Genomic DNA, 26929 nt, shown 5'->3' with positions numbered 1-26929 from the left:
CTGCAAAAGTTCAACTCTGTCAGCCTGTGAAAAATATGTTAGGAACCAGAAAAAATATAAAGTGTCTGAGCTTTACAAGTTGCATATGTGCAAAGATATTTTTGTATGTTTTCTGGTGCAGTTTTATGTTTTTAGCTCAACAAATACTGAATTATACAATTCTGATTCATGTTTGGTTGATGCTTCTGAAGGATAAATGTTGCATGTTGATATATTAATTTTCAGGATGTACTTTGTTTTATATAATACTGTAATACAGAAAACAAAATGTGAATTTTATCTTTTTAAATTTAGACGTTAATCAGATTTAATAAAAGATTAAAACAGTGTTAGAGATTTTCACACAGTTTTCTTTTTTTCTGAACAGAACCCTTACAAAAAAATCCCATGAAAATCACATCTTTTCACATGTAACCACATGTGAAAACATGTGATTTTCATGGGATTTTTTTGTAAGGGAAGTAATAAATGGAACCAAATTCAAATGTACTAACAGCCCTGTGATGACCATATGTTTTTGTTTGTTTATTTCTTGAATTAAAAAAAAATATAAGTAAAAAAAAATTGATGACAACTCACCAAAACGTCTGTCTTTATAAAATAAAAGACATAGAGGGGGATGTAGTATGGTGGTTTTGACTAGTGATATTTTATCACTTATGCAGTTATTCTTAATGTTCAAGAAGTGGTGAGAGTTTGTAAGCCTTTGGGCTAAAAAGGAAATGGACCGGGGATTTTCTTTTAGTGATAAGGTTGACTGCACTGGACTGTGAAAGTGCTCCACTAACTAATTATTTGAAGCCTCCTCTTAGATTAGTGTTGACGTGCAGAGCTTATGGACAGTTGCATAGCAGCCAATCAGACCATGTAATAACCACAGTCCAATATTTGCTGAAATTCACTGTAACACCTCGCAAAACAAAAGTGTAGAAGGTCCTAATGCTCAGTCCAATCCCACGGCACAATGCCTTGATAAACACAGACGCCATCTTCACAATGGACAGCATCTTTACTCTGGCAATTAGGCAGAGCTTTGGATTATCGCTTTTTCAGTCCAGCACACACCAAATCCATCCAGATTCAATTATTCCCCTCCCATTTCTGTGGCCATTTGGGCCTTTTGGGCTCAGGCTTGAAGAGAAATGCTTAAAAGGATCTGAACTGCTAAGAAGTAAAAAAAAAAATATATATATATATATATATATATATATATATATATATATATATATATATATATATATATATATATATATATATGTGTATATATATATATATATATATATATATATATATATATATATATATATATATATATATATATATATATATAATATAGTTTTAGCTTTCTCCATAGTTTTGTCTTTCTTTTCCAGTATACATATGACAAGTATATATAATAAATGTAACCTTTGTAGCACACCACCAGTGTTATGGTAGATATTTTGTGAAAGCAGCAAGCTAATAGTTGCATTTCTCTCCCTCAGGTTTTGTGTTCTGTTCAAAACAAGTAGAACTACATCTGACTTTCAAGAAACCAATACTTTCTTTCTGCCCATATGGAGTTAGTCTCCCCTTTGGCCCCTGCATAAGAAACTAAAAAGCTTACAGAAAGTATTTGATGTAGTCTGTATTACTGTGTCTCAGTATATTTAAGCTTATTAGAAAGCTCACTCTCTCAATAACTAAATAAAAACTTAAGCTTGTGGGAGTCAGGAGCCTCTGATCTCTCAAGGCCTTTCTTTAGGGGTTTTGCTAAGGAGCTTTTATTTCTCTACCTTGTCTGTTTATGTAAGTTGATTTCTGGACAATGTTCTGTTGCATTTGAGTTTCTTACGATATCATTTTTGCAGATTGAATTTTTCTAAATCTGCAAAACAGTCTAGAGCAGATATGCATGGGTTGGATTTTCATTTTCAATACACAAGAACACCATAGCAACATTGTAAACATCATAAACATTTTTTTAAAATTCTATTATTTCTTGTAAGAATGTTTATTTTAAGATAACATTAAATAAAGATACCATGCTTTAACAATATGTTCACAAAAATTTGTATAAAACTGAATAAAGCAAATATGAGACTATTATTAAAATAGTATAGCATTTTAATAATGACAATTCTAATAATATAACAATTATTGTTATTTTGAATTTTTAAGCATAAAGTAAGCCGATAATATGAAACAAATAAGGTCTTGTTACTGTTATGCTCTTTATTGAATTGCACAACTTAAGTTGGTACAAGCTGGTTAGCAAGTCAGGCTGTTTGCTGAGGTGGAGTCAGCAGTTATCTTCAAATTAACGTTTTCTCCCAAGAGTGGTACGTAGCATCCTTTTCCACAGGGAAAAGAGTGCTACTGTCTGTGTTTTATGACTAAAAATGTTTCTCAACTGCTAAAGTTGTCCCTTCTGTAATTGATGGAAAATTGAAAGTCTACGCCTGCACAGCAGCACGCAGGAGAATGGCAACACAGTGCCACTCTATGCTTCATACAGCTGAAGAAAACATTGTTGACTCAGTTGCTTTCTCTGGAAACTCATTAAAATTACTTCAAAGAATATGTCACAATTTATTTTTACAACTTTTCCATTTCAGTTGCCTTTGGATCTCTTACGATATCATCATCTCCAACTGAATTTGAAAATTCTTATGTGAAGCTTTAGATGATGATTTCTCCCCTAGGGAGGAAGAGGTCAGGGGAACTGTTGCTTCCCGGCAGTTGCTTGGAGACATAACAGACCGGCACCCTCAGAGGATTGTAAAACATTCTGATGAGCACAGTCTGCTTGTAATTCACTACAGTGGCAAATGAGCCCTTGTGACTAAAGCTGTAATTTAAAACACAAAAAAATCTGAAAGCATTTAGGTAGATATTTCAGTTTCTGCTCAAAGGCACGAGGGCTTCAGCACTTGCTTTTCTCCAAGTGATACCTGTTAAAGTATCACTAGAATACTTTAACAATACTTTCTCTGTGCATAATACTTTGTTTCACTTTTCACAACATTATCAGTTTGTGTTTTACCATTAGGGTTTACTAGCATTATTGTAAGGTAGCTATCAACATGTTATCACTACAACACTCTTAGGACTGCAGTTATTTCCCTAATAAAAATAAGGCACTTGCCCCTAAACTGCCACTTTAAGATAATGGTCCACATGTGGGTGATGGAACGGAAGTTCAAATACGGCAGCTGCAATCAAATATTCCCTTCTTCATTTGGTTTAGACATAAACAACACCCAGACCCCCTCAGTGATCAGGCTCTTCACCATATGCTCTATCTGTGTATCCTATTTCCTTATTTCTAGGTTGTTTCTTTCCTTAAGTCCAAGATTTTAATGTGGTCAGAAAGTGTTTTCAATGTAGAGTTTTTGGTGTGTCAGAGGGAAATTTGGTCTCTTTACCTTATTACTTCAAAGGAACTTGCACATGTATTGTGCATTGTAGCCAAAGTACACACTACATTGTTTTCTATTTTTTCACTATTAATTAACCAACCACCCATTTGACATTTTCCCATCAGATCTTTTGTTAAGACAGTAGTCATTTATCTGTATGCTGGCATAGAGAATTGTTACATTTTGAAACCTTTATGTATCTTATTAACAGGAACTGGCTTGTGCATGCCTGTAACCATACAGTAAAATACACTGTAGTATAAACTGTTCTTCTGTTTCTGCTCTTTTTTGTCCAGGTACTCCAGTATCACCGCAAAAAGGTAAAGCAACACTCAGTCACCTCTGAATTTATCCATATATGCTGTGCGTTGTGTGGCTGTATGCTGAGTGTCAGTGTGCATTGTAAGGTTTTTGCTAATGAGATGAAAGAAATTTCATGGTCATGTTGATTACGCTGAAATTGTCAGTCTGGATTTCAGCTGAAGAACAGTCTGTTTGATTACAAAGTCAATCAATCACACCCACTGATACAGAGTCTAAATTATCGCGGAATGACAGGGCAGCCCACAGTGTGTGTTTAGGGCTGCCTTTTGTACTACTTGTGTTAGCACTAATCACAGTTCTGTTTAGACTCCTCCACACTTTCATGTGTATGTTAATTTGAAGTTGGAGGAGGGGACTGTTTTTGAACAGTGGATCATCAGGGACTCATGGGACACGTACTGGGGATAGATGTTTTTAGAAACATGCTGGTAGGCTGTTATAATTTTGTAGGATAATGGGGTTGTGCAGTCAAATTGTCTAAATCCCCTTCGGGGTGTTGTTCTGACTAGCAGCCTGTAGGTACATGCATCAGGCCACCTAGCTTTTGTTCTTCCTGCAGAGGATGCACCAATGTCAGAGGGTGTGTCACACTAGATAATTGCAAAGCAGACAATCAGCAACGAGAACTCCCCACGGATTTTCTTAAAAACTTTTTCATCCCCTCCAGTGCTTATTAAAACTCGGGGTTGTTTTGTAACTGCTTTTACCATAGCAGAGCAGAATGCAGGTGTGAATATTTTTATTGACAAGTAAATCTGATGTGATCTAGATGCAAATAAGAGGAAAGAAACAAACACAAACACTGACTTTTTTACCTACCAAATCTGGTAAAACTGCTAATATATTTCAAACAGAGACATGGAAAGTGTAAATCTGTGTGACAGTTTACACTTAGTATGCTCCCGTTTGTACACATACACACTTTTGTGATCGTGTGTACGTAATGACCGTGGGTTGTACAGTGCTGTCAGATGGGCCTATAAAGGTAAGTGATGCAGGCTGCCTGAGCCTCCTTCCCTATGATGAATGTTGACAGGGAGCAGAGGCTGAAATGGTGAACATCATCGCCTCACAGCTGCGCTCACACACATCTCTCAATGAGAGGCAAATAAGTAAGGCAGCATAATGCTGACAGTGAATGAATGCTCATTTTACCTTTCCCATATGTCCGCACCTGTATCTGACCTTTCAGCTTCCACAGTGTCTTGTAAAGGTATGCATATTTGAACGTTTTGAGAATTTTTCACATTGTAACTACAAACCTCTTTGTATTTTATAGGGACTTAATGTGATGGAGACATAAGAAAATGAAAGAAAATTATTGTTTTGTTTAGATTTTTTTCAGAAATAAAAATCTGAAAAACCAAAGTCAATACAAGTCTTTGAGGTTCTGCTTATGGCCTCTTTGCCCATGTGGAAGATGAAATTTTAACCATTCTGTGTAAAATACCTCAATCTCTGTCAGACAGGGTTGAAAGATTTTGGGGATTTCAATTTTCAAGTTTTTCCAGTGAGCCTCATTTGAGATTGAACGCGCACTTTGACTGAGCCATTGTAGCACGCATATGTTGTGATCTCAACCATTTCCATATAAATCTGGCTTTATGTTTAGAGCAATTTAGAGCAACACATTTTCTTCTCAGAGTCCAATGATTTGTAAATTTGCCCAAAAGTTTCTTTTTCTTTGCTTTTGACCAGTCATCATCTTCAAAATGCTTGATTTGCCCACTACACAGTTTATTTGCAAATTGCAACATCAATTTCTTCTTGAACAGACGAGCTAATAGTTCACCTTCAGCTTTTTCAAAGGTACATTGTTTTGGCTGTTTGTCCTATTAATGATCTTCTTGAAACATCTATCTGTTTAGGTGAGGCCTTTACAAAATAGGTGCAGTCATTAAAATGAAAGATTAAGTACAGGTGGATGTTATTTGCATCTGAGGACAATTATTTGCAATGTATTAAATTTAAAATTATTTGAGTTAAGTGGAATATTGCTGTGGCTGATGCTACTTTGTTTTGGTCTATCACATAAAATCCTGGTTAAATGCCTTGAGACTTGTTGTAATCTGCCAAAACCAAAAAAAGTTAATTGATTAGTGTATATAATTTTGCAATGTTCCTTTGTATGTTCCTTTCCTGCTTGGCCATCCTGTACATACAGCCTAGTTTGTTTGCAAATATATGAAACATTTTATGTCTCTCACTCAAAATCATTAGGATTGCAATGAAGAAAAATTGCCTGCTCTATTCATTTATACATCATGAGTAATAGAAGCCTAAGTTGCTTTGACAGTGTAATCGCTACTGAAGAGTCATGGGGCCTTGAGGCAAAGATAATGTACATAAACCACATTTGTGCATGCAGTCTTGTAAGACTGGCAAGTAAGTGTGTGTTTATATGTTTTTGTCTTTCGCTTTGGATGAAAGATGAAGACAGCAGGACATTTGTATTCACTTGCAATGTCAACAACCCACAGTCTCAATCTGTTACTATTCAGCATGAGATGTGAGAAGTGTACACTGTGAATATGTTTTAAATAAAGGGCAGAATGCAATAGCTTGGTCTGGGTAGCTTAGCTTGGATAACCTTTTGAGTTGTTACAGTATGAAGATTAAAACAGGACCTCTTGATGATATGACCTTATTCGTTAACTCTCTCCTATGTTGAAAACCCTTTCTGTCTGCCCTTCTTCCCTCGAAATCCTTTATCCAACACCTCTCCACCTTTCTTGCACTCCTCCTCCTCCGACTCTCCTGCCAAATGAAGTATATTTATGGCACCTGTGCTGGAAAAACAGTCTCCAGGAGACGTCCCTCTAATTTCATTTTCAAAATGCCAGCAATAAATTTATCAAATGGGCTGAATCGAATCGGAGTCACACGCAGTGCCATCCGTCATGGACTGTCCCTCGGGGCCCTGTGGGCGTACTTAAGCCAGCCAAAAATCTCTGCTGGCAGAAGAAAAAAAACCCTGATTGTTGAGAAGGAGAAGGGGGTGTGGAGTGGGTGTGTGAGAGCTGGGTGATGGGGGTCTTGGAGGAGAAACCAGATGAATGGACTGGAGAAAAAAGTGATAAAAACAAGGGCTTGTATGCATATCTTTATTGGCTTATATCCACATATGCAGTATAAATTAGCCGTCAGACGAGTGAGGATGGGCATGTGTGCACAGAGGTCAGTACAAATTCTTGAATGCATTTCAAAAAGCCAAAGTGCTCAGATAAGCACTTTGGCTTTCGTGGTGCTGGCATAACAATTGATTTATTGCAACCCAATTTAATTGATTGTTTTGCTCAATTTTGCGTCATTAAAACATTTCCAGTTTGTTCTTCAATCCCGCCGCAGTTTTCCAGAACCACAGGTTCACTTGCTCTTTGCTCTCAAATTCCCTTCCCTTTTCTCCCTGACTCTTCCTCATGATCTTTGCTTTCTCTTTTAATGCTTGCAAACCAGATTTCTTTTGTTTCACATCTCCTTCTCTTTGTCTTTCATTTGTTTTCCTCTCCCCTTCCATTTATCACACTGCAGGTTAAACCAGGCGTGAGCACGGGTAAAGTAGCTTAGCACTAACAGTTCTAATGAAGTCAGGCCCCGTTTTCCTTGAATGGGGATCAGTGGAGCTATTCCGTGAAGCCTGTCAGCATTTAATGATTAGATGAAACATTCAGACGCCTGCTATGAGAAATTCAGGCACACTGATAAATGGTAATTCCCAAGTGGAGGTCTTTCTTACATAGATCTGCAAAACATTTATGCATGCTCACACTTTCTCCTCTGACACATACACATGAGCACCGCCACATGCATTTTCTGTCCTCCCACTTTGGACAGATCTAGATTTATGAGTTAAACATGGCGTGGAGGGTATTATCAGCAGACTGATTGGAAGACAAAACAAATGGCGGAGTGATTCAGAGATTGAGCAGTTTGAGCCATTGATTCCTGCACAGCAAATTCAAAAGTGTTAAATGTTTTGGTGTTAGTAGACTTTATGCAAAAGCCGAGTTAATTTTACCCTAATAGAGTCATATACCATTTATGTAACTCTGGGATGTATATTATTAGTAGTTAAATTCCAATGTTAAAACAAAGTGTTTCCGTATCAAATCTAGAGATGTTAAAGTGGAATCAGTAACTCTTGACTTCCTAACTCTGAACTCCTACAGCGACTATAACACTAGAGGAGTTAATTCACTGACTCCGCCCCCAGAATCACAAGTTCCCACCAAAGCGAAGCGACAGAAGTCAAGTCATTCCAGGACAATTTACTTTCCACATGTCTGAGTTATTCACTGCGCTTGGTAAGTAATTTTTTTCTGAGATGGTTTCTAACTATTATTTTGAGTTGAGATCAAGCTGTATGATAGACATCACGTTCGCCACATGGCTCGGTGTTAACATATTTAGCTTAGCATGCCGAATGTTTGCGGAGTATAAGTGTTGGGAAACAATTTTGTCAGTGAACATACAGTCAAATTGTTGGCTAATGAACAGATCCGTAATAATCTGGAGTATGTTTTTTCATGATGTTGAATGTTTACATAAATACTGGTCAGATTTATCAACCTTTCTGATATTTTTTTTTCCTTTGAAAAACTGTAAAATGCTTTCTCATGTTGAAAGCATTATTCCTTCTGTTGTGTCTTATTATATACATTTTGCAGCATGTTTTAATCCTTTTATTGCCTTTTTCTATGTATTAGTACCAGTATGGTTGCGAATGAATCGCCAGTTGTCAGCAATAACCTCACCCTCCCGAATCTTCCATGGATTCTTCCAAGATTCAAGCTCCAAAAGTGATTATGTAAGTGTTAATATCTCTGAAACTCCACATTTCTGTAATTGAGGCTTGTTGTTAGAGTTGTAGTAAAAATGTATTCTTTCGTTCCATTTTTCATTGTTATGGTTTTTGTTTGTTATGATCCAGAGACCAACACTGGCTATCGTACTCGGAGACTGAAGACTGTCCAATGCAGTAGAGGAGCACGGTGATGTCCCCGGCCAAACTTCACCAACGGCCCAACAACCCGAAGACAATCTGTGTTAGTGAGTGGACAGCTTTTTGGGGGAGTGCAGAGAGGCCCAGTCTCTTATCAACAGAAACATAAACTGGGTAAGAAGTGATGGATCTGAATATCAGGTTAGTCTGTTATGTACTGTAATATCCGGCAATCTACCTGTTAAAAGAACATTTACTCTATCATATTACATGAACTGCTTGCTTTACTTTCTCCACCTTGTACTTTGAACAATTTCATGCATATTGTATTGAAGAAAAATGTATTAAGCATACTGCATTTTGTATTGCACAGCTGATATGTCAGACCTTTTGATGAGCAATATGTAAATGAAATCGACATGTGAAACATGCACATTATTCCATGTTGTAGTATGTTTTGTAATTATGGTGCACGTTTTGAAATAAATGCATTTGAGAAAATCATTGCCTTTTTATTAAATGTTTATTTTCCAAAGAATTTTTACAAATTCAAAAAAATAAAATACCTATTTAATATTAATTGCAAATAACTCTTATGAAGTAAAAAAAAACTCTGTGAGAGTTAATATTAAGATCTAACACTGAATTTGTTTTAGTAAGTGTTAAATGATTAACTCCAGCAGATTTGATATTTGACACTTAATTAGAGGTAAGGTACCAACTCTCCAAAAAGAGTTAAATTAACACTTTCTGATGTGGACCCATATAGACACTTTAAAAGTGTTGAAATCAAATCTGACAGAGTTCATTTGGGTCTGCTGGATTTGCTGTGTGGTTTGTGCAGAAAACCTGCTGAAAAATGCATGCAACACAAAACAGACTTGTCCCTCATCTTGACGAGTAGATAGTAAACAAGTCTGTTCAGGAAGTGTTCTGTGATGCTTGATTTTCCAGATCAAAATGGGTCAAAAGGACTGTAACTTCAAACCTTTTTGAACATCCCTGGGTTATTGTGAATTCTCCTAGAGTCAGTTATACTGTGTGCTCACATTTTGCAGCCAAGTCTGTGATTGTTGTTCCGAATATGTCAGAAAGTGCATCAGCACGAGGGCATTTGTTGGTACGTTTAACTGCTAAAATGAAGAAAAGTGACAGAGGCAGTGGTTGGGTCAATGAGCTGCCTGTTTGTCAGAGTGAAGGGGTGCCTTCCAGGGACTTGCCGCGTTTTGCCCCATTAGCCACATGCTAAGTTACCTATCAACTTACTGCTACATGAGGAAACTGCACACTTTCAAGCGTCTCTGTATGATTGTAATTTATGAGCCTTTTCTGATTACATGTCTTTGCTGAATTTGAAGCACATTCTGTCCTTGTATGATTAATTAAAATTCTCCACCTCTATCTTTTCATCCCCGGCTGAAAAATCTTAGGACGCTAGATTTAAGATAAATGCGTGACTTTAAGCTAATTTGAAGCTGTCACTTCAAGTCTCTCCTGGATCTAATGGTTCACAAAGCTTTTAAAACATACTTGTGGAAGCTACTTTAAAATGCCGTTTTATGAGTGGAGTTGTCTGGCCAAGAAGTTGGAATAAAATAACATTTAGAAATGCCACTGGGCTCAGGCTAGCCTCTTGTAGCTTTTAAATGCCTCTCACTAGCTATAAAAGAGTGATTGTCATCTCCTCTATGTGTATCATTCTCAGACTTTTTAGCCTCAGATTCTGCTGATCAAAATATTTCTCAGCTCAAATGTAGACTGGAGTATTATCTGATGGATCTGTTCTATGTGCACCAATGGCTTCTTTCTACTCCCAGTTTTAACTAACTATAACCAAGTCAGGTTACATATTTCCACATCTTAATACTAAAGTTATTCCCAAATATTGATTTTTTTAAAATCACGTTGTATTATTGACGTGATAATTTTTAAAAATACCCTGCATAAAATAATCCTAATGAAGGTGCAGCTCAAGTGTGGTGTTATCAGTTCATCTCCTTATTTTTGAACTGCTATTTAAGAAAAACAATTAGGCCTTTTATTTCTATTTGATCAAAGATAATTTCATTAACCTTTGTGAATATGTATAAACCTGATGGCAGTAACAATTTTTTTTGGAATTTTGCCTTTTTAATTGTGTGATTAATTCAACAGGTACCAGTTAAGTGATTTTTTTTAATGTATTTTTTTTTTCTTTGTTGGTTTGTTTAATTAAGAAAGAGCACATGTGCGATGACAGTTTTAGGTCAATTAGCTTTGGAACAACACAAGTGATGATTAGAACAAAATGACACTAAAAAAACAAGACCTCTTTAATTAAAAGATAAATCAGCAGAACTGGGCCCTAATGGTTTTTAATTATTTACATAGATTTGCATTCAGAGCAGAGATAATCTGAAGGGCTTTGTTTATCACATACCTATCATATGGCTGGACAGCTGGTGCTTTGCTTTACTCTGAATTATGAGTTCACTTTACTAGTTGCACTCCGGAAGAAAGTTCAGATATAGCTCAAACTATAGCTTACATGTATACATTGCTATGTTGAACAGAACTGGGAACATAGCGGTAAACTCCCATTCTATCTGTCACCATTTATTCCATCAGTCGTTTGCTTATCTAAGTATTTCATGAAATGACTCAAACCCTCTGATTTTGCTATGTGTCACAATCCTTTAAGGTGTTTTGAGGTGGCTTTGGTTGTGAATGGATACTTCAAAATATAAACTAAACCTAATTTTTTCAACTTGTTCTCAATGAAAGGCTTCAACGAGCAATCTAGTTTAAGAAGACTTTTGCATTTTCATTCAAACTCAAAAGTATATTCTTTTAACATAACTGAACAAGGATCCTATACAGTCTGGAAAAATAAGGAGTCTGTTATAGTATTCTAAGTATTTTGCTGGTTGTATAGACGTATGGAAAATAATGTAGTGTCAAAAATATTAGTATTTTAAGGGCTTACTTCCCTATGTCCGTCCATTCTCACTTTCTTCTCTCTCCTTCTTAGTTAGTTTATTGTAGATCATACAGCTGAAGCACTAAAATATAACTACCATAAATTGACAGTGAACAGTTGTCTATTTACACTTTAAAATTGGCCCAAAAAGCCTGATAATGCTGAAAATTCCCTGCTGACAAAACTTTTTTTTCACTTTCCCCATTTTTCCTATAGTGGTTCTGAACAAAACTCTGGTTGAAGCCCACCTATGCAACAATAGTGCATAGCTGAGTAAATGTGAATACACCATCATATTTGTGTCCCTCTGTGTCCCCCATACTCATTCTTTGGACCTCTAAAATGCGAACAGTGATTACTGTGACCTTTTATTTTTGATTCATATTATTTTTTGTACCGATCTTTGAAATAGAGAGGGGTCGTTAAAGAAGTGATCTTGCCTATATTGCGTCCCTCTGTCCTACTAAAGGTTCAGCATATATTGATATTAAATGCCAACAAAGGACACTGAAGGCTCAGGTCAGACACACTAAATCTCTCACTTAATTAGCTGAAAAAAGTTGTAAGCAGTGAACCTTCTCTCCTATGCATAAGACATAAAAGTACTTTCTTAGTGGTAGGCTTTTGGTTGTTGTAGGACCAGATGGGTATAATGGAGTTTTGCTAGTCAAGTTAAACATAGCAACATGTCCAGATGAATGTTGGTGAAAGATAAAGACAAGAAACAATAGATCTTCTGTCGACACGCTTCTAGACTATTTAAGTGTGAACACTGAAACATTTCTCATGACAGAGATTAGATAAAAGCAGGGACAAGTGTAACAAAAAGAAATGGAATCTGAAGTAAATTTATCACAATCTTCTTTCTCTTGCAGAATCTTGTTCCGATGCTGAGCTGCCAATTAGATACTAGAACAGCCTGTTCCCCTGATGCATGAACTTTATTTGATATTCCGTGTTCTGCTCAGTAGGGTGCAACAGTGATTGCACTAGTGGGGAAAATTTTCACTCCATTCACACAGACGAAAGACATTTTCACGTATGCTCCGGAGGTCAGAAATTTTCCCACTGACGATGGGTAAATCGTAATATGCGAATGCAAATACTCAAATCCGTCAAATTGGACATTGGTTACCTCCTGCTCCCTATATAGTGTGAGGGATCTGAAATGTTTGATTGAGCTCTTGAAAGAATAGGGCAGGTGATTGTTTCCAAAGATCAGTTGGCCTTTATGTCCTGCACACTTTAACCCAGACAGCACTGAAGTAGACAGAGTATTTCCTACAAGGAGGACAAACCTCACACTGGCAATTTCCTGTTGTGGTCTAGAGCAAGAAAGTGCAATTCTGGACAATCATCAGACCTAATTTTCCCTGTGATTTCCAAAGATTATGTGTTGAAGAGTAAGTGATTAGAAAGAGACTGAGTGAAACCTTTCAGAACCTTTGTGGCTTTAGTATTCTGGTTTCATTTAAAAAGCTAGGTTTTGTTTATATATTGTGAAGCATACATAAGCATGCAATAAAATTGCATCTTTATTAATTACAATATCTTTTTTTATATATCTTTGAATAAATCAGTATAAGAGTTTATGTTATTTAGGTTCATTTAAAACTGATATAATTCATGCATTTATTCCTATTAAATTACAACATTCCTATTGAATTTGATGTTTCTTAGAAAATCAAATATCACACAAGAGTTATATTTTTTTATACATAAATGTTATGTTATTGCCTTGACACATGATCATGAGCAAGACTTCTTACTTGAAGGCCATCGGACTGACGGTTGTTAAAACACTTCAAAAGATGGTAAGTCATAAAAGATCATAGCTAAAGAAGCTTGCTCTTCATTGTATCAAAGGATATTCAGTGTGATTAAAAATATACTCAACGGACACTAGTAATGACAACCTGGAAAAGAGTGTTGAGCAAAGCCCATATCAGAGTTTTCACAAGAGCTGCAGCTAGACCATAGCTTCAAGAGCCATCACTCACAGATGTTTACATGAAATGGACTACAATTATAGCTCGCTTTCTTTTAAGCCACTTCTTAATCATAGACACCTTCAGAAGCATCTTACCTGGGCTAAGAATTAAAGAACTGGACTGTCGCTCTGTTGTTTAAAGTCTGCTTTTTAGATGAATGTCAATTTGATTTAGAAAGAAACCTCCAGAGTATGGGGAAAGAGGTAGAGAAGCAAATTCCTGTGTGAAGTCTTCACAGTCAGTAGTGATTCAATATGCCTTGTCATCTACAGTAACTCTACACAAGCAAATTTTATAGTACTTTTTACTTTTTTCCTGGCTCACAAGGTTTATAGTGATATCAGTTTTGTTTTACATCATGATTTGGGACCTGGTTTAATGACCATGTTATCAATGAATTTGGCTTCCTTGGCTTAAAGACCACTGGAAATCCGTGTGACATTCTCAAGAGGATACCGCAACAATGCACTAAGCTGAAGGCATTACTAAAACAACCTGGACAGAGCCACAGACTGATTGCTTCCTTGACATGCCACGTTCATGCAAAAGGACCTCAGATCAACTTTCCCATGCATATATTGAACATGGACATACTTTTCACCAGGCTCACATTTCTTTATTAATAAACAAAAACAAAACAAACAAACAAAAAACTTTTATTGGTGACTTGGTTTACTAAGAAAAAAACAGTTGGGTTTTCATTTACTGTAATCCATTGTCATTAAAACTAACAAAATTAGCATTTCAGATGTATCATTATGTGTATATTGAATCTACATATTATTAGTTACATTTTAACTGATTTACTCAGACAGATTAGCTTTAATGATGGTGCAATTTATTGAGAAGCATCTGTACATAATTAACACATTACTTCTCAAGATTCTTGGTGGGGTAGACCCACACTAATCACAAGGGGCAAACAACTTTAGTTTGATTCAGGATCACAATATTGCCATGGGACTACCTGCTCAGACTTACTTGGGTGATTCATACATCTTTGTCTGTTTACTGACAACACACCACAGTTGGGCTTGAAGCCCTACAGGGCTGGCAATGCCATGGAAGCGGGTGGCATATTGCACCCAGCAGGACCGCTCGGATGTAGGCTTGCACGGCAGAGGGATTTGGCCAGCTTGGATTAGCTCAGTAGGGTGAAACAGAAGGGGCAGACTGGGTGTGGGAGACGGAGCACATCCATCTTTACTTCATGCAAAGACACCTGGGAAACCTGAGAAAAACCTGCTGAGATTTTTAGTGTGCAATGCACATCAGTGAATTTCCTTTAATAAACAACATCTAACTCATTACTTCATTTGCTAGAAACTGAGAACTAAACTAAACAGCAAGAAATTACACTTTAGATTTCATATTTTTTTTTTAAATAGTTTTCCCCACATCTCACACTTTTGGATCACTTCCTTCTACATTTAACTTTGGCCATTAATTTCCGAGTGAGGCCATGTGAAAATTCATTCAAATACCCATAATGAGATAAACACATCTCTGGACTCCACAGTCACACTAATTAAGCAGACTTTTTTCCCCGTACTGTGCTTTGCTCTCAAACCTCGTAAACTGCTCAAAGGCATGTCACCACAGTAATGGCAGATGGGTTTTTGCAAGCCAAAAAAATAAACAAGTAAGTTGAAATGATAATGAAATACACATACAAATAGGAAGGAAAGCTGAGCCAGTTGCTTCTGACAGACTGCTGAGGAAACTTGCCTTTATTCTTTGCTACGGCTGGCCCATTCTGTCCGAAGGATGGATCTTTTCCAAAAATTTATTACCCAATTTCACATGCAAAGCCCATTCGGTTTTCTGACACCAAAGAGGGCCAAGAAAATGAATCAGGGTCTGGACAAATTGGCATGCCTCGCATGAGCACAGTAGGAGGAAATTCTCAAATGTAAAAGTTGTGTTCTCTTTCGGCTCTTCCTCAACATCTTTCAGGATTTTGTGAGAGCTATATTTTTCTATTATAAAATAGTTTTTGCATAATATGAAAATGCAGTTTATACTCCTTTTCTGTATGAAGAAAGTTAGCTCCCTGTTCCTTTGAATGCAGGTAATAAGATGTTGTTCCATTATTGAAAACTGGAGAGACTGAAGCCAAAGTGTGAATGATAAGCTGTTACTTATGATGTGCATGTGTGGCATCAAGTAATCAGGCTCCACATTCATTTCTTCATATGTAGCTGAATTGACCTCGCTTGCAACTTTGAAATTAAACAGTTAATTTGGTGAAGCCTTATCACATTTATTTACTATCAAACTATTAGTTAATAAAATATCAAGCGCTCAGAATGTAAAAAAAAGTGCACTGATCACAAGATGCTAATTTATTGGACTTACAAGAATGAGAGGAGAAAGGATTTGTGCAATGTTTTTCAGAAAAAGGAAGAAATCGATATGTTTTTGGTTTTACAAGCAGTTTTAGATTTGACAAATCATGAACTATGTTTTAAGGAATCAATATTTAGCATAAGCTATTTCAGTTCAAGGTTGACTTTTCCATATTTGGCACATCTTAATGAAATGTGAAATGAAAATGTTCTCTTTTTATCTCCACAAATAAAAAATCATAGACCTTAGACTTTATAAGTTGTTTTTACAACATTTATGGTCATTCGGTTCAGGTTTAAGCACTCAGATTTTAAAGAAACAAACATTTTAAACCAGTGATTCTCAAAGTCTGTGTCAGTTTATCATGCAGCTCGTTTGTATTTTATTATATAAAAAAACGCTAAAAGAAAGTATATACAAAATTAGTCATTTAAATAATAATAATAATTTTTTTTTTTTTTTTATGTTTTATTTTTTCCAAGCAGGATTCAGAGATAGTTTTGGTGTAACTGCATCTCTCTGTATAACACCAGAAGTGCATAAGTTTGCTGTGATGTGCATAGTATTTATTTGGTTTGTTCTTTTTAATAGAGTTAATGTTTGAATATTGTTGTATATCTTTTAACTGCATTACCTAAATTCAAGAGGTTGTATGTCTTAAAAAAATGTCATAACAAAGATAGATTTGTATGTAAAGCCTACTAATTAGTTTCATGTATAAGCTCATGTAAAAATTTAATTATTTAATTTATGCCATAGACATTATCCAACCAGTAAAAGAGCAAAAAAAGCAGATTGGGCTTGTCACCAGTTTCCTCAAAAATATGTGCCTGTAAGCAAGGTCGCTTGTGTCGCTTTAGGCCGCTGCTGCACAATCAGCACAAATCAGGATGACGAATTAAAGTGCATAGTGAGATAAGTTTCTAGTCAGTCTGTTTACCCTGAAGAGCAAAATGGCACCTAGGAAGCACAGGGGGGCCCAGATGGGTTACTCTAGGCTAATTCCAAACACAAATCAGCTTGGATGCATCAATAATTCATGGGAAAAGTCTTTGAGAAGTAAACACTGCTTAGCCCATTAAGAACCCAGATTGGCCCATTGCTGCAAAGGCACAATAATTGCACTCAGTCTAACAATGTATAGAGGACATGTAGCTTATGCTCCATATGGAAATCTAATGCTCATTAGAGCAGGTGGAATCCTTTGCAGACCTGAAGGCAGTGTTACTTGCAACAGGAATATGGGATTGATGCTGAAGACAGTAGAGAGTGGCAATTAGAGTGACAGCTGATGTAGTATTGGATTGAGTATTTTTGGATTAATCTTCTGTTAGCTTTGTTTTTGTGGAGTTCAGATAAATGGAAAACTTATAGTCACTTTCAGTCAATAAATGCACAAACTAAAAGCCTAAAGAGGGTCATGCTCTCACTGTTACAGTTCATTTTTTTACCCCTTCCTGCACTACAGCATTTGTACACTTTTCCTCACACTTACGCCTAGACATTTTTTGCTGGCTTGTCTTTTGTCAATGTCTGGTTCTTAGCTAAAGGAAGGTTGCTGCTGCATGTGTGTTGTGTATGCTTAGCAATTTTTATAATTCCCCATCCTCAGCACTGCAGTTCCCACCTGAACAACATGTGACAGGGACTGTTTTGCTTCTTCTATAGGGTTTATTAGGTAAGGAGCATGTTGTAGTGCCTTTTCTTTCAGTGTGTGCCTGTCTATTTGTCTATTTCTTTCTTTTTGTGCTGTTTCTCTCAACTTTAGGCGCTCCAGAGATAGTCTTCTCACTACAAACAGCATCTGTTTCAGAGAATAATAACAGCCATAATTGTCCTCCAGAGAATTACATTATTTTTGGCTCCTCTGCTGACTTTCAGCTCAAAGTTTTAAATATACAGTCCCTGGCCACTTTATAGGCCACACACCTTCTGTAGCTTGTATACACAAACATTGAATCAGGGAATCACATGGCTGCAGCTCAATGCATTTTGGCATCTAGATGTGATGGAAAAGTTCAAACTAAGTATCAGATTAGCATAGTGACATTAAGAGGCAGTTCTAAAGGCAGAAGAGGGACCATCTTGCTACTTACAAATCGGAGGTTTTAAATTATTTCTTGTAAAAATTTCACATTATTCTTGGTATGACTCAAGCATTTATTTTTTTCCTGCATGCTTTTTTGTGAAGCATAAAGTTTTACATCTGCTTTGTGGGGTTTCTCATGTAGTTTTAGGAAAAATGTAGCATCTATAGACCCAACTTGTTCTCAGAGCTCACAGTCTTAACATCAAGCGTTTAACCAAGCAATATCTCCTTCCTTTGGTCCTGTTCTGCCTCTTTTGTAAAGCTTGTGAAATTACATCTGTTTAAATTAAAGTAGTTTTATACGTAAATATTTTTGTAATTTTTTTTTTTGCCATTGTCTTAACAGACCCTTAACCACACAAAAGGTGCTGGAATGCAGTGTATGCTGTACAGAATGTCAGGTTAACCTATTAGCAAGTTAATTCAGTGTTTCTTGAAGATTCTTTACAGCTTGTATTGCTTTTTAGACTGTACAATTGGTTACAGATTCTGCACATTTTCTGACTATATTGTAAATATTTATAAAAAAATTCATTATTAATTTTTTTTTTCTTTGATGATGCTAGTTAGAATATGTTTGAAACATATCCTGTTCGAGATACGGAAAAGGCTTTCCCAGGGGGTGTTATTATCCTGCGGTTTCCCTGCAGCCATCCACACTAATGCTCCTCTAGCCAGTGATGCTTGACCATGCTCCAGGGCTTTGTTATTGCATGGAGGCCAGAGATGTCATAGCCTGTTACAAACTAAGGCGCAGACGCAAACTTCTTCTCTCCTTTTTCACCCATCCCCTCTCTTAGCCTCCCTGCTGTTGTCCCTCTCTTGCTCCACTGGCCCCCTCCTTTTTGTGTCCAGGGAATGTAATGCACGTCTCTGTAGTGTCTACTCAGTAGGTAATAACTCACTGTTCAGGCTCAGATAAAGAGCTCTATTCATTTAAGTGGCTGCTCCCCTTCTACACACGAGTGTCACCTATCCCCTGGGAGGGCATGGAGCTGGAACTACAAGCACAGCCTTCACCAGTCTTGATTGCCTCTTTTGGAGCTTTTCAGTGGTGGAGCGTATCCCCCTCCATGTGTGAGTTCCCTCAAAGTGTAATTCTCATTAGTTTTTTTCATGGGGAACCCCCTCATCTTTTTTTTTCTTTGTCACCCCATCCCCCTGCCTAGCTATTAATGAACTAACTCAGAGCCTTTATTCCCCCGCTCTGCAGCTAATGCTTGCACATCTCATTGTAGTGCCCTACTCTCAGTCTCACCCGTAGTTGTGACTTCCCTTTGATGCTCTCTGGTGTGGTCGTCTTTATTTTGTGCTTTGATTGTTTCCCTTTCCTATCTCCATCTGCCCTTTCCAGCTCTGTGTCTCCATCTGTCTCATCAGGGTGTCTGTGAAGTCCCAAAGCTTTGGGAGTCACTGATGTGTGTGCTGGTTCCCGGTACTCGTGGGTAGAGTGCAGATCATTCATCTTCTGGACAGGTATGTGTAACAGTGGCAGGACAAAGAAGAGAAAAGAGACAGTGGGAGATCTCAGGAGGCATGCGAATCAATTTCATCGGTAATCAGCAGAGCAAAGAAGCAGAACCTGGCTCTGTCTTTCTTCTCCTCCCTCCTTTCCCCTTTGTCTTTATATCCCAGCTCACCTATACCCGTTTCTCTCCGACTTCTCCCACTGATCAGCTCGCAAAACACTGTAGCGGCACACTAGCCAAGCAGCAGAAGAAATCCCCACACAAATCAGAACACAGAAGTCATTATTTGAGTCATTGGCTTCTTCTTGGCTCCTGAAAGAAAATTCTAGTCCAGCGTTCAGAACTGTGGAATAAAGGAAATTACTCTTTGCTTGCTTCTGCCACATTTTGCTGGACATAGTGTTCCATCAGAAACGAAGAAAGTAGAGAAAAAAATCCAACAGTGATTGCTGCTGTGTTTTATCTAAAGATGTCAGTGGCATGAACCACCATTCCTGGAGCAGGTAGAGTATTGAACCAGAAAATATATGTCTAATGAGGTTATTGCCAAAACATTGCCGTTAATTGTTGAGAACAACTCAGTTCACATATACAACACAAATCAAGGAGACCCTAGAATGTTTACAATTTCAAATAGTTGTGCAAAAGACTGAATCAAAATTACACCTTATCATTACATGTGACTAGATTCTCCATTCAAAATATGTTTTGAAGTTGTCATTCCAAAAGATGTTGTCTGCTTAGTGTTTAATGAATTTCAGTCAGCAACTTCATTACTGATTTTCTGGGTAATTTCTTTTTTTATTATTATTATTTTTTTTTTACAGCTCATAATTTATGGACTGATTTGTTTCAATTTTATAGTATGTGTTGAATACTTGCGGTGTTGTCAACAACTGCTGTGAATTTCAGATCAACACAGCAATTTGAAATATATTTCCTGACAAAATCATGTGTCGAATACTTATTTTCCTCATTGTATTCTGAAGTTGAATGGCGTGGAAGCTAACAGCTTTAACTTTCACACCTGCTGTTTCACTCACCTGCTAAATGGAGCTTTAAAACAGCCCAACATGCATGCACTGGGTACCTGTAGCAGAGACGTGCATGCTAATGTCTTTAATGGTTTGGCCACCTAGCACACGTTCCACTTCATAAACTGAAATGAATGACTGTTGGCTGACTAACACACACCATTTGACCTGGCGCTCTGGGGGAAACAATGATGTGGGAGACAAGAAAAATTGCCCATCAATCAAACACCACGGTTGGTCAAGAGAGCTCTCATCTCGTAGTTGTAATGTTCAGTGAATTGATTATGGAATGATGAGGTGGTGTAAAATGCTGCTACTCACACGTTTATAGCTCACTTATTTTTTTAATTATAGTGCCCATAAAATGGCTCAACAGATGTTAATGTCTCTACACAATGCCTGGAAAGGAGTGTCAGTTCTCTGTATTGTCTAGCTGGGAATGGTGATGAGCTGAGTTCAAGATTGTGGCAAAAGAAAAAAAGACTGAAAGACACTAGAAGCCAGGGGAGGTTCTGCCAAGTGGGTTTCCCACTCTACCAGTACAGAAGTGATGCATATCTCCACTGTATGTTCTTTAATTGGCACTATTAATATCAGTTAAAGTTTTAATACCTATTTATTAAAACCTTAAACTTTTTCCAGGCGCCTAATGTGAATAGAGTTATGAATCTCAGGGGCTGCGCTCTATAAAAAGACTCCCTCATACATTATTAATGCTCTACCACTTACTTCGTTTGCAAGATCTCACTTCTGATAGATCTTTTTAAAACAGAGTTACCCAAAGGTCTAAAATTAGGGAAAAATTTATTTGCTAAATACGTTATATGTTTCTAGAATAATTTACTTAAAACTGTAAAGATCACCTCGACATTGCAATAATTTTTAGAATTGGTACCAACCTACTAATATGGGCTTCTTGAGCTTGACAAATGATCCTCGATCTGAACTGGTCATGTATAAAATGTAAATCTGAGTATGAGGTCAATTAAATCAAAATCCTAATGCAAAAGCAGTTTTATTTTCCTCTTTGTATCATTCGACATTTTTCTTCAAAATAACATATCAGAAAGTGTCATCTGTTTTAGAAAATAAAACCTACACTATCAGATAAACAGTAAGCCATAGATCTAGTTATTCAATGTTATTTAAATAAATGGTGTTCAAATGTTTCAAACTTTTTATATCTGATGGAAAATTATCAGCTTTTAGTTTTACGATTATTAATTAGAGAGGGCATTGTGTAGCTGATATATACACATCTGAAAGGAAGAAACATTTCTTAAATACACACAAGGTTAAAAGTATACATACACACTTAACATTGTTTGCATCCACCACGCTATTTTTGTAGAAACCAACAATGTTCTAGCAGAAATATTAATTGAACTACTTTTCTACTCAGAATTAGTGGGAGTGGGCTTTTAAGTTGATCCATTTTAAATAGGCTTGATATGTTCTGGGGATCTTTGTCCTGTTGGAACACACAAACTTGTCCAGTTTTCAGCCATCTGACCCAATTCTCCGCATTCAGTTACTGTACAGGGAAAATTATTGAGATATTAATTAAGAATTTAAGAACAGCCCACAGTACAAGCCTATCACAAACTGGAAGATAGTAGAAACGAGTTTCATATCAATATGAACTACGAAGTGGGCTAGTAGTAGAAAAGTACTTCCCTAAAGGAACCCTGTCAAACGTGACCGATATACTCAACTGCCCACATGAACAAACCACATGCTTTTTGTGGAAAGATTTTATGGGCAGATGAGACAAAGATTATCTTCTCAAAGAACACTGAGCCCAGCTGTGAATAACGGTAGTGGCAGCATCATGCTTATGCTCTGTTTTACTGCCAGTGGTATTGGTCTATTGAATAAAGTGAAGAAAGTAATGAAGATGACGGGTCAACAGCAAATTGTTGAAGCTAACCTCAACTGCTAAATGGTCTGAAATTGGACATAGGATATGGATCCCAACTAAATATCAAAATCTTTCTTTGGAGAATGAACAGGCTAATGTGAAGCTTCTAAAACAACCTTGTTTAAAATGTGTAAAGTAGGCTTATAAAGCAGACATGTACCAAGAAACCAACCACTTAGAATGAGGTCTAATATTTCTGATGAGAATCGTGGTTAGATATTCATTCAGAATTATTACAGATTATTGGGAACAATAAAAAAACCATGTTTTTTTGCAACTTGTTTGAGGGCAGTTTTCAAAGTAGTAAGGGTATATTTGTAAATTTGAGCCTGTATGTAAAATTGTGAGCGTAGACAACCTTGTCTTGTTCACTCCTGTCTGCCACTGAATTTCCTGAAGTTGTAGGCTTCTAGAAATAAAGAAAGGTTAAAGGATGTACGATAATTTAAATCTGCAAAATAGCATGACATTCATAGTGGTGATGAGTACATGTAAACTTCTGACTGGAAGTGTGGCGCTGCATGCATTATAGGGATGTGCTTTGATGGTTTCAGAATAATTTTTTATCCGTTTTGGGCAATATCTGGAATATTATTTACATAAAATTATGGGATTCAACTAAATAGGTTGCTGACGTTGTAATAGGTTTTAATTATCACAGTTTAATTTACCAGGGTTCCTGGTTCCCTTGACACCCACTCCCCTCCTCTGAACTCCATTTGAAATGGAAATGGTGCTTGCATCTTCATACTCTATTCACCTCTTCTTCTATTCTTTTCACTTTTGTATCCATAACCAATCCTCCCACCCTCTATGTTCACTTCCTCCTCATAGTGGTCCCCTGCACCTCCGTCTCCTCCACCTCACAGTTTCACATGGAGAGTGTGAAATGCAACTTGTATAATTAAATATTAACAGCCTGCTGATGAGGGGATTGAGAGAGAGGTTGGAGGAAGGAGCACACCACTGAATCCTCTGCCCTACTTCTTGTGGTTAAAGTCTGCTGGGAATTACTCATGTATCATCTAACCTGCACTGGCACCTAAAGAGGCACAAGGGTTGCAGGAAGCTGTGCCAAAGTGGCAGCTGAGTAAGGCAGGGTCAATCAGCATTAATAGAAATCCAGTAGGGATGGTTTAATTCCAGGGTGGAGCAAAGCTTTCATTATTAATCAGCTTGTCAGACGCTCTTCTTATCTGTTGGGTTAAGAGTGTTCAAAAAGAAGTGACTTGCTCTGTAAAGTTTTTTTTTATTTTTTTTTTTAGGTTGTGTAGATAAAAAGCAAATAACCACCAAAGAAAATGACTTGTGTCTCTGCAGCACAAGCCAGATAAAATGGAATTCATTATTGTATTCTATAGCTAATCAGTAACTTTGCAGCATAATAAACCCTTGCTATTATCAAGAATTTTGTTATGCTGGCAGATTTTTCAAAAAATTCACGTTGTAATCAGCTCACTGAATGCTTAAAATGTACTAATAGGAGAGGAGAATATGTAAACCTCCCTAAGGGACAGCTCTCATTCCAGCTCTGTTGTTTGTTGAGGCATTACCATATACAAGTCCTCATAATCTCAGCAATTAGACTTGATTAAACTAGGCTTTATGCAGTATCAGAGCAATGTGAGCACACTGGCATGATTTAATGTGATCTCAAGTAATCATCATTATATGCAACAAAAATAAGATTTTAGCATCCAAACACAAAGCAAGCTTTAATCTGAGTTTTTGTTAAGGCGAACTCCCTATTTAGATGTTGCTGTTTCTGTTAAATTTGTGCTCTCTTTACCAAGTTATTCGAGACCCTCCTGCTCTCACTCGGTCCAAAGTATTTCTCTGTGTTTGTTCTCCGTTCATGCATGCATTGAAGTTGTCTTTAAAAGTGGACACAAGCAAAGTTCCCAACCGCTGCCTTCTAATTTCTCTCCGTGAGAGATGTTGACGTTCAGAGTGTACGCATCGCACAGCTCAAGGGGACCATGAAGCAATTAGGGCTCTTTGCTGCCTCTGGTGTGTCATCCCCAGTAAATAAAGCTCCCTGCTGCTCCAGGCAAGTCATGACAGGAGAAAACACATGGCAGACTCTTAGCTGCTGAAGGAATTTAGAGGGATGAATGTGCTCTAACCCCACCCCTACCCTCCTCCCACCTGCTTGGCTGAATAACAGAATTTGGAGGTGAGAATTGGTGGTGTGTGTCTTTGAGTTGATCTACTGTGCGATCTTCCATCAAGGAGTGACTACCCAGTGAGGCTAATGGTCCCAGTGCTTTTTGTAGAGCAAGCTACATTGAGAAGGTTAACCAACCTTCACACAACACCCAAGACATTGAATGCCTGTTTGGTCTTTTCTTCTAGATGCTTTTCTGAATAAAGTCAAAGAACATGTTTTTAGGCAAAACCTGGTTGTCTGAATGAGCTCTAATAAAAGATTTAAGCAAATGGCAGGTTAGTTTTTGTATGTTTCTCACATACTGTAGTTGCCTTAATATTGTTTGAGGATTTAAATCACAAAAGTCATATCCTTAAAAAAATAGGATGTGTTCCAGGTGATTAACCTGCATTAGTTTTGTTTCTAAGGATCTTTCTTTTTTCCTGTTTAGCAGGTGCGACTCATTTAACATTAATAAAATATTTTTAAACTATATCCGCTACAAAACAATTCCAGATTAATGTTTTATTGGTTTGATTTCCTTGTTTTTAATCACCTGGATTCTGTTGTTGGGGTGGCTGGAGATCTGTAGTCCCAGATTGCCACAGCTCCTGCAGGAAGAAGAGCCGCTCAACTCCAAGGGAGACAGGTTTTGGAAAGTTATGTTCTGGAAAACGGTACAGTTACTTCAACTATGGTCAAAACATGCCTTTGGACCGAATGACTTGAGTTTGGCCAGTAAGTTTAAAATCCAAAAGCACCTTCTGCAATTTTAGTAAGCATCTGCTTCTCATGAGAGACATTTGCTGTCTATTGTCTAAGGAGCAAAGTTGAGCCGGAGAGGGAAATTGGCAGTGACTGAGAGAAGCAGACTTCTTGTGCCAACACTCACATAATAATAGTGCTTACCTGTTACTGTCTGGGGCTTAGCAGTGTCAGGCATTATAACAATCAGATGCACAATTTTAAACACCCCCATTGTTAACCAACTGCTCAGTGATGGAAAGGAATAAATGGAGGAAAATGTCTAATAATAGTTTTACTAATGAAAACCATTGCTATCACCATAACTACTGTGAATCATCATTATCGTCATTGTCATCATGCTCATTACTGACATAGCCGTTTCCAGACCACATTAAGTGATTTTCTCTGAGCTAAATGAAAACAGAAGCAGTTGAATAAACAGAAAATATACAAAAAGACATGGAAGATTAGGTGAAAATCTAAAAAATAAAATGGAAAAAGACTGTTCAAGGACTATTAAGTGAAAATCATTAGAGAAATGTTTGTTTTGATTGTGAAAACAAACATTTCTATTGTGTGATGATTTGCAAAAGCAAATCAAACTTTGTCATGTGGTCAACTATTAAAGTACATCAAAGTAGTTTTTGTTGTTAAAGTTAAAGATGTCTGTGCTGATGCCAGTATTTCATAAATGGCCTCTTTGCAGGTCTGTTAGCAATATCATTTGTTACTTCTTGTTAATGTGATTTTGCTAATGAGAGTGGCATTACAGTGGGGGTGGAGTGTGTGAGAGAGGGCTGGCCAGTTTGTTGCTGAGCCTGTGAAAGAATGGCTGAACATGCACCTGCCATCTCCAGAGATTCATTAAAGAGGAGATGCCAAGTCACAACATATCTGCTCTCCTTGTAAATGTGCAGTTAAAACTATTCATGGACTGCAGGGCAAGCTTGCATTTACACACATTTGATATTTGGAAGGAAATTCTCCCTCCACCCCCCTCTCCTCTTCCTGGATTCATTCCTTTTCTGGACTCATTGCTCACATTTGGCAATTTCTTAGAAGCAAAATTAAACGTTTCTCTTTGCTTTCGTTCCCCAGCTGTAGTGAGAGTAAATGGCTGGGGTATGAGTTAAGGTGTGAAATTACAGCCCAACACTATTTGCTTCTCTCCAGCTAAAAAAAAAAAAAAAAAGCTGTGCAGCAGTGAAAGCCTTAGAGAACTGACTCACCTTATTAGCATTAACTAATTTAAAGAATTTTCCCAAATGTACACTGATTAAATAAGAAGAGATTAAAAGAAAGGTATGTATGCCTGATTTAATATAAATGCCTGGACTTGTAAGCATCAGTGTAAATTGATATTAGCACATTGATGCGTGTTGAGTGAATAGTATCAATATTATTTCACTAGTTTCAGACATTTTGAAAAAGGGATCCTTGAACAAATAGTAAAGCATCTGAATACTGCAAGTCAATGACTTGATCTGCTGGGTTTTCTTGGATAAAGCTGTTTTATCTAGTTTGAATAATAAACTGAAGTTAATGCACTGTTGA

General features: G+C 37.1%; 1 protein-coding gene and 1 long non-coding RNA gene across 2 annotated transcripts in view; both read left to right on the top strand.

Moving 5' to 3' along the window:
• LOC116722726 (cadherin-4-like) overlaps window positions 1-26929 on the top strand; it is a 272168-nt gene that overhangs the window by 126465 nt on the left and 118774 nt on the right. The window contains exon 3 of the mRNA XM_032566987.1: window positions 3698-3721. Within this exon, the coding sequence (XP_032422878.1) occupies window positions 3698-3721 (24 nt within the window). The remainder of the gene's footprint in view (window positions 1-3697; window positions 3722-26929) is intronic.
• Window positions 3792-8868, top strand: LOC116722781 (uncharacterized). Its single transcript, XR_004339842.1, has 2 exons — window positions 3792-8532; window positions 8656-8868. It is a non-coding gene; the product is annotated as an uncharacterized LOC116722781 (long non-coding RNA).

Source organism: Xiphophorus hellerii, chromosome 1, assembly GCF_003331165.1.
Source record: "Xiphophorus hellerii strain 12219 chromosome 1, Xiphophorus_hellerii-4.1, whole genome shotgun sequence".
NCBI lineage: Eukaryota > Metazoa > Chordata > Actinopteri > Cyprinodontiformes > Poeciliidae > Xiphophorus > Xiphophorus hellerii.
This window is presented reverse-complemented; position numbering and strand designations above follow the sequence as displayed.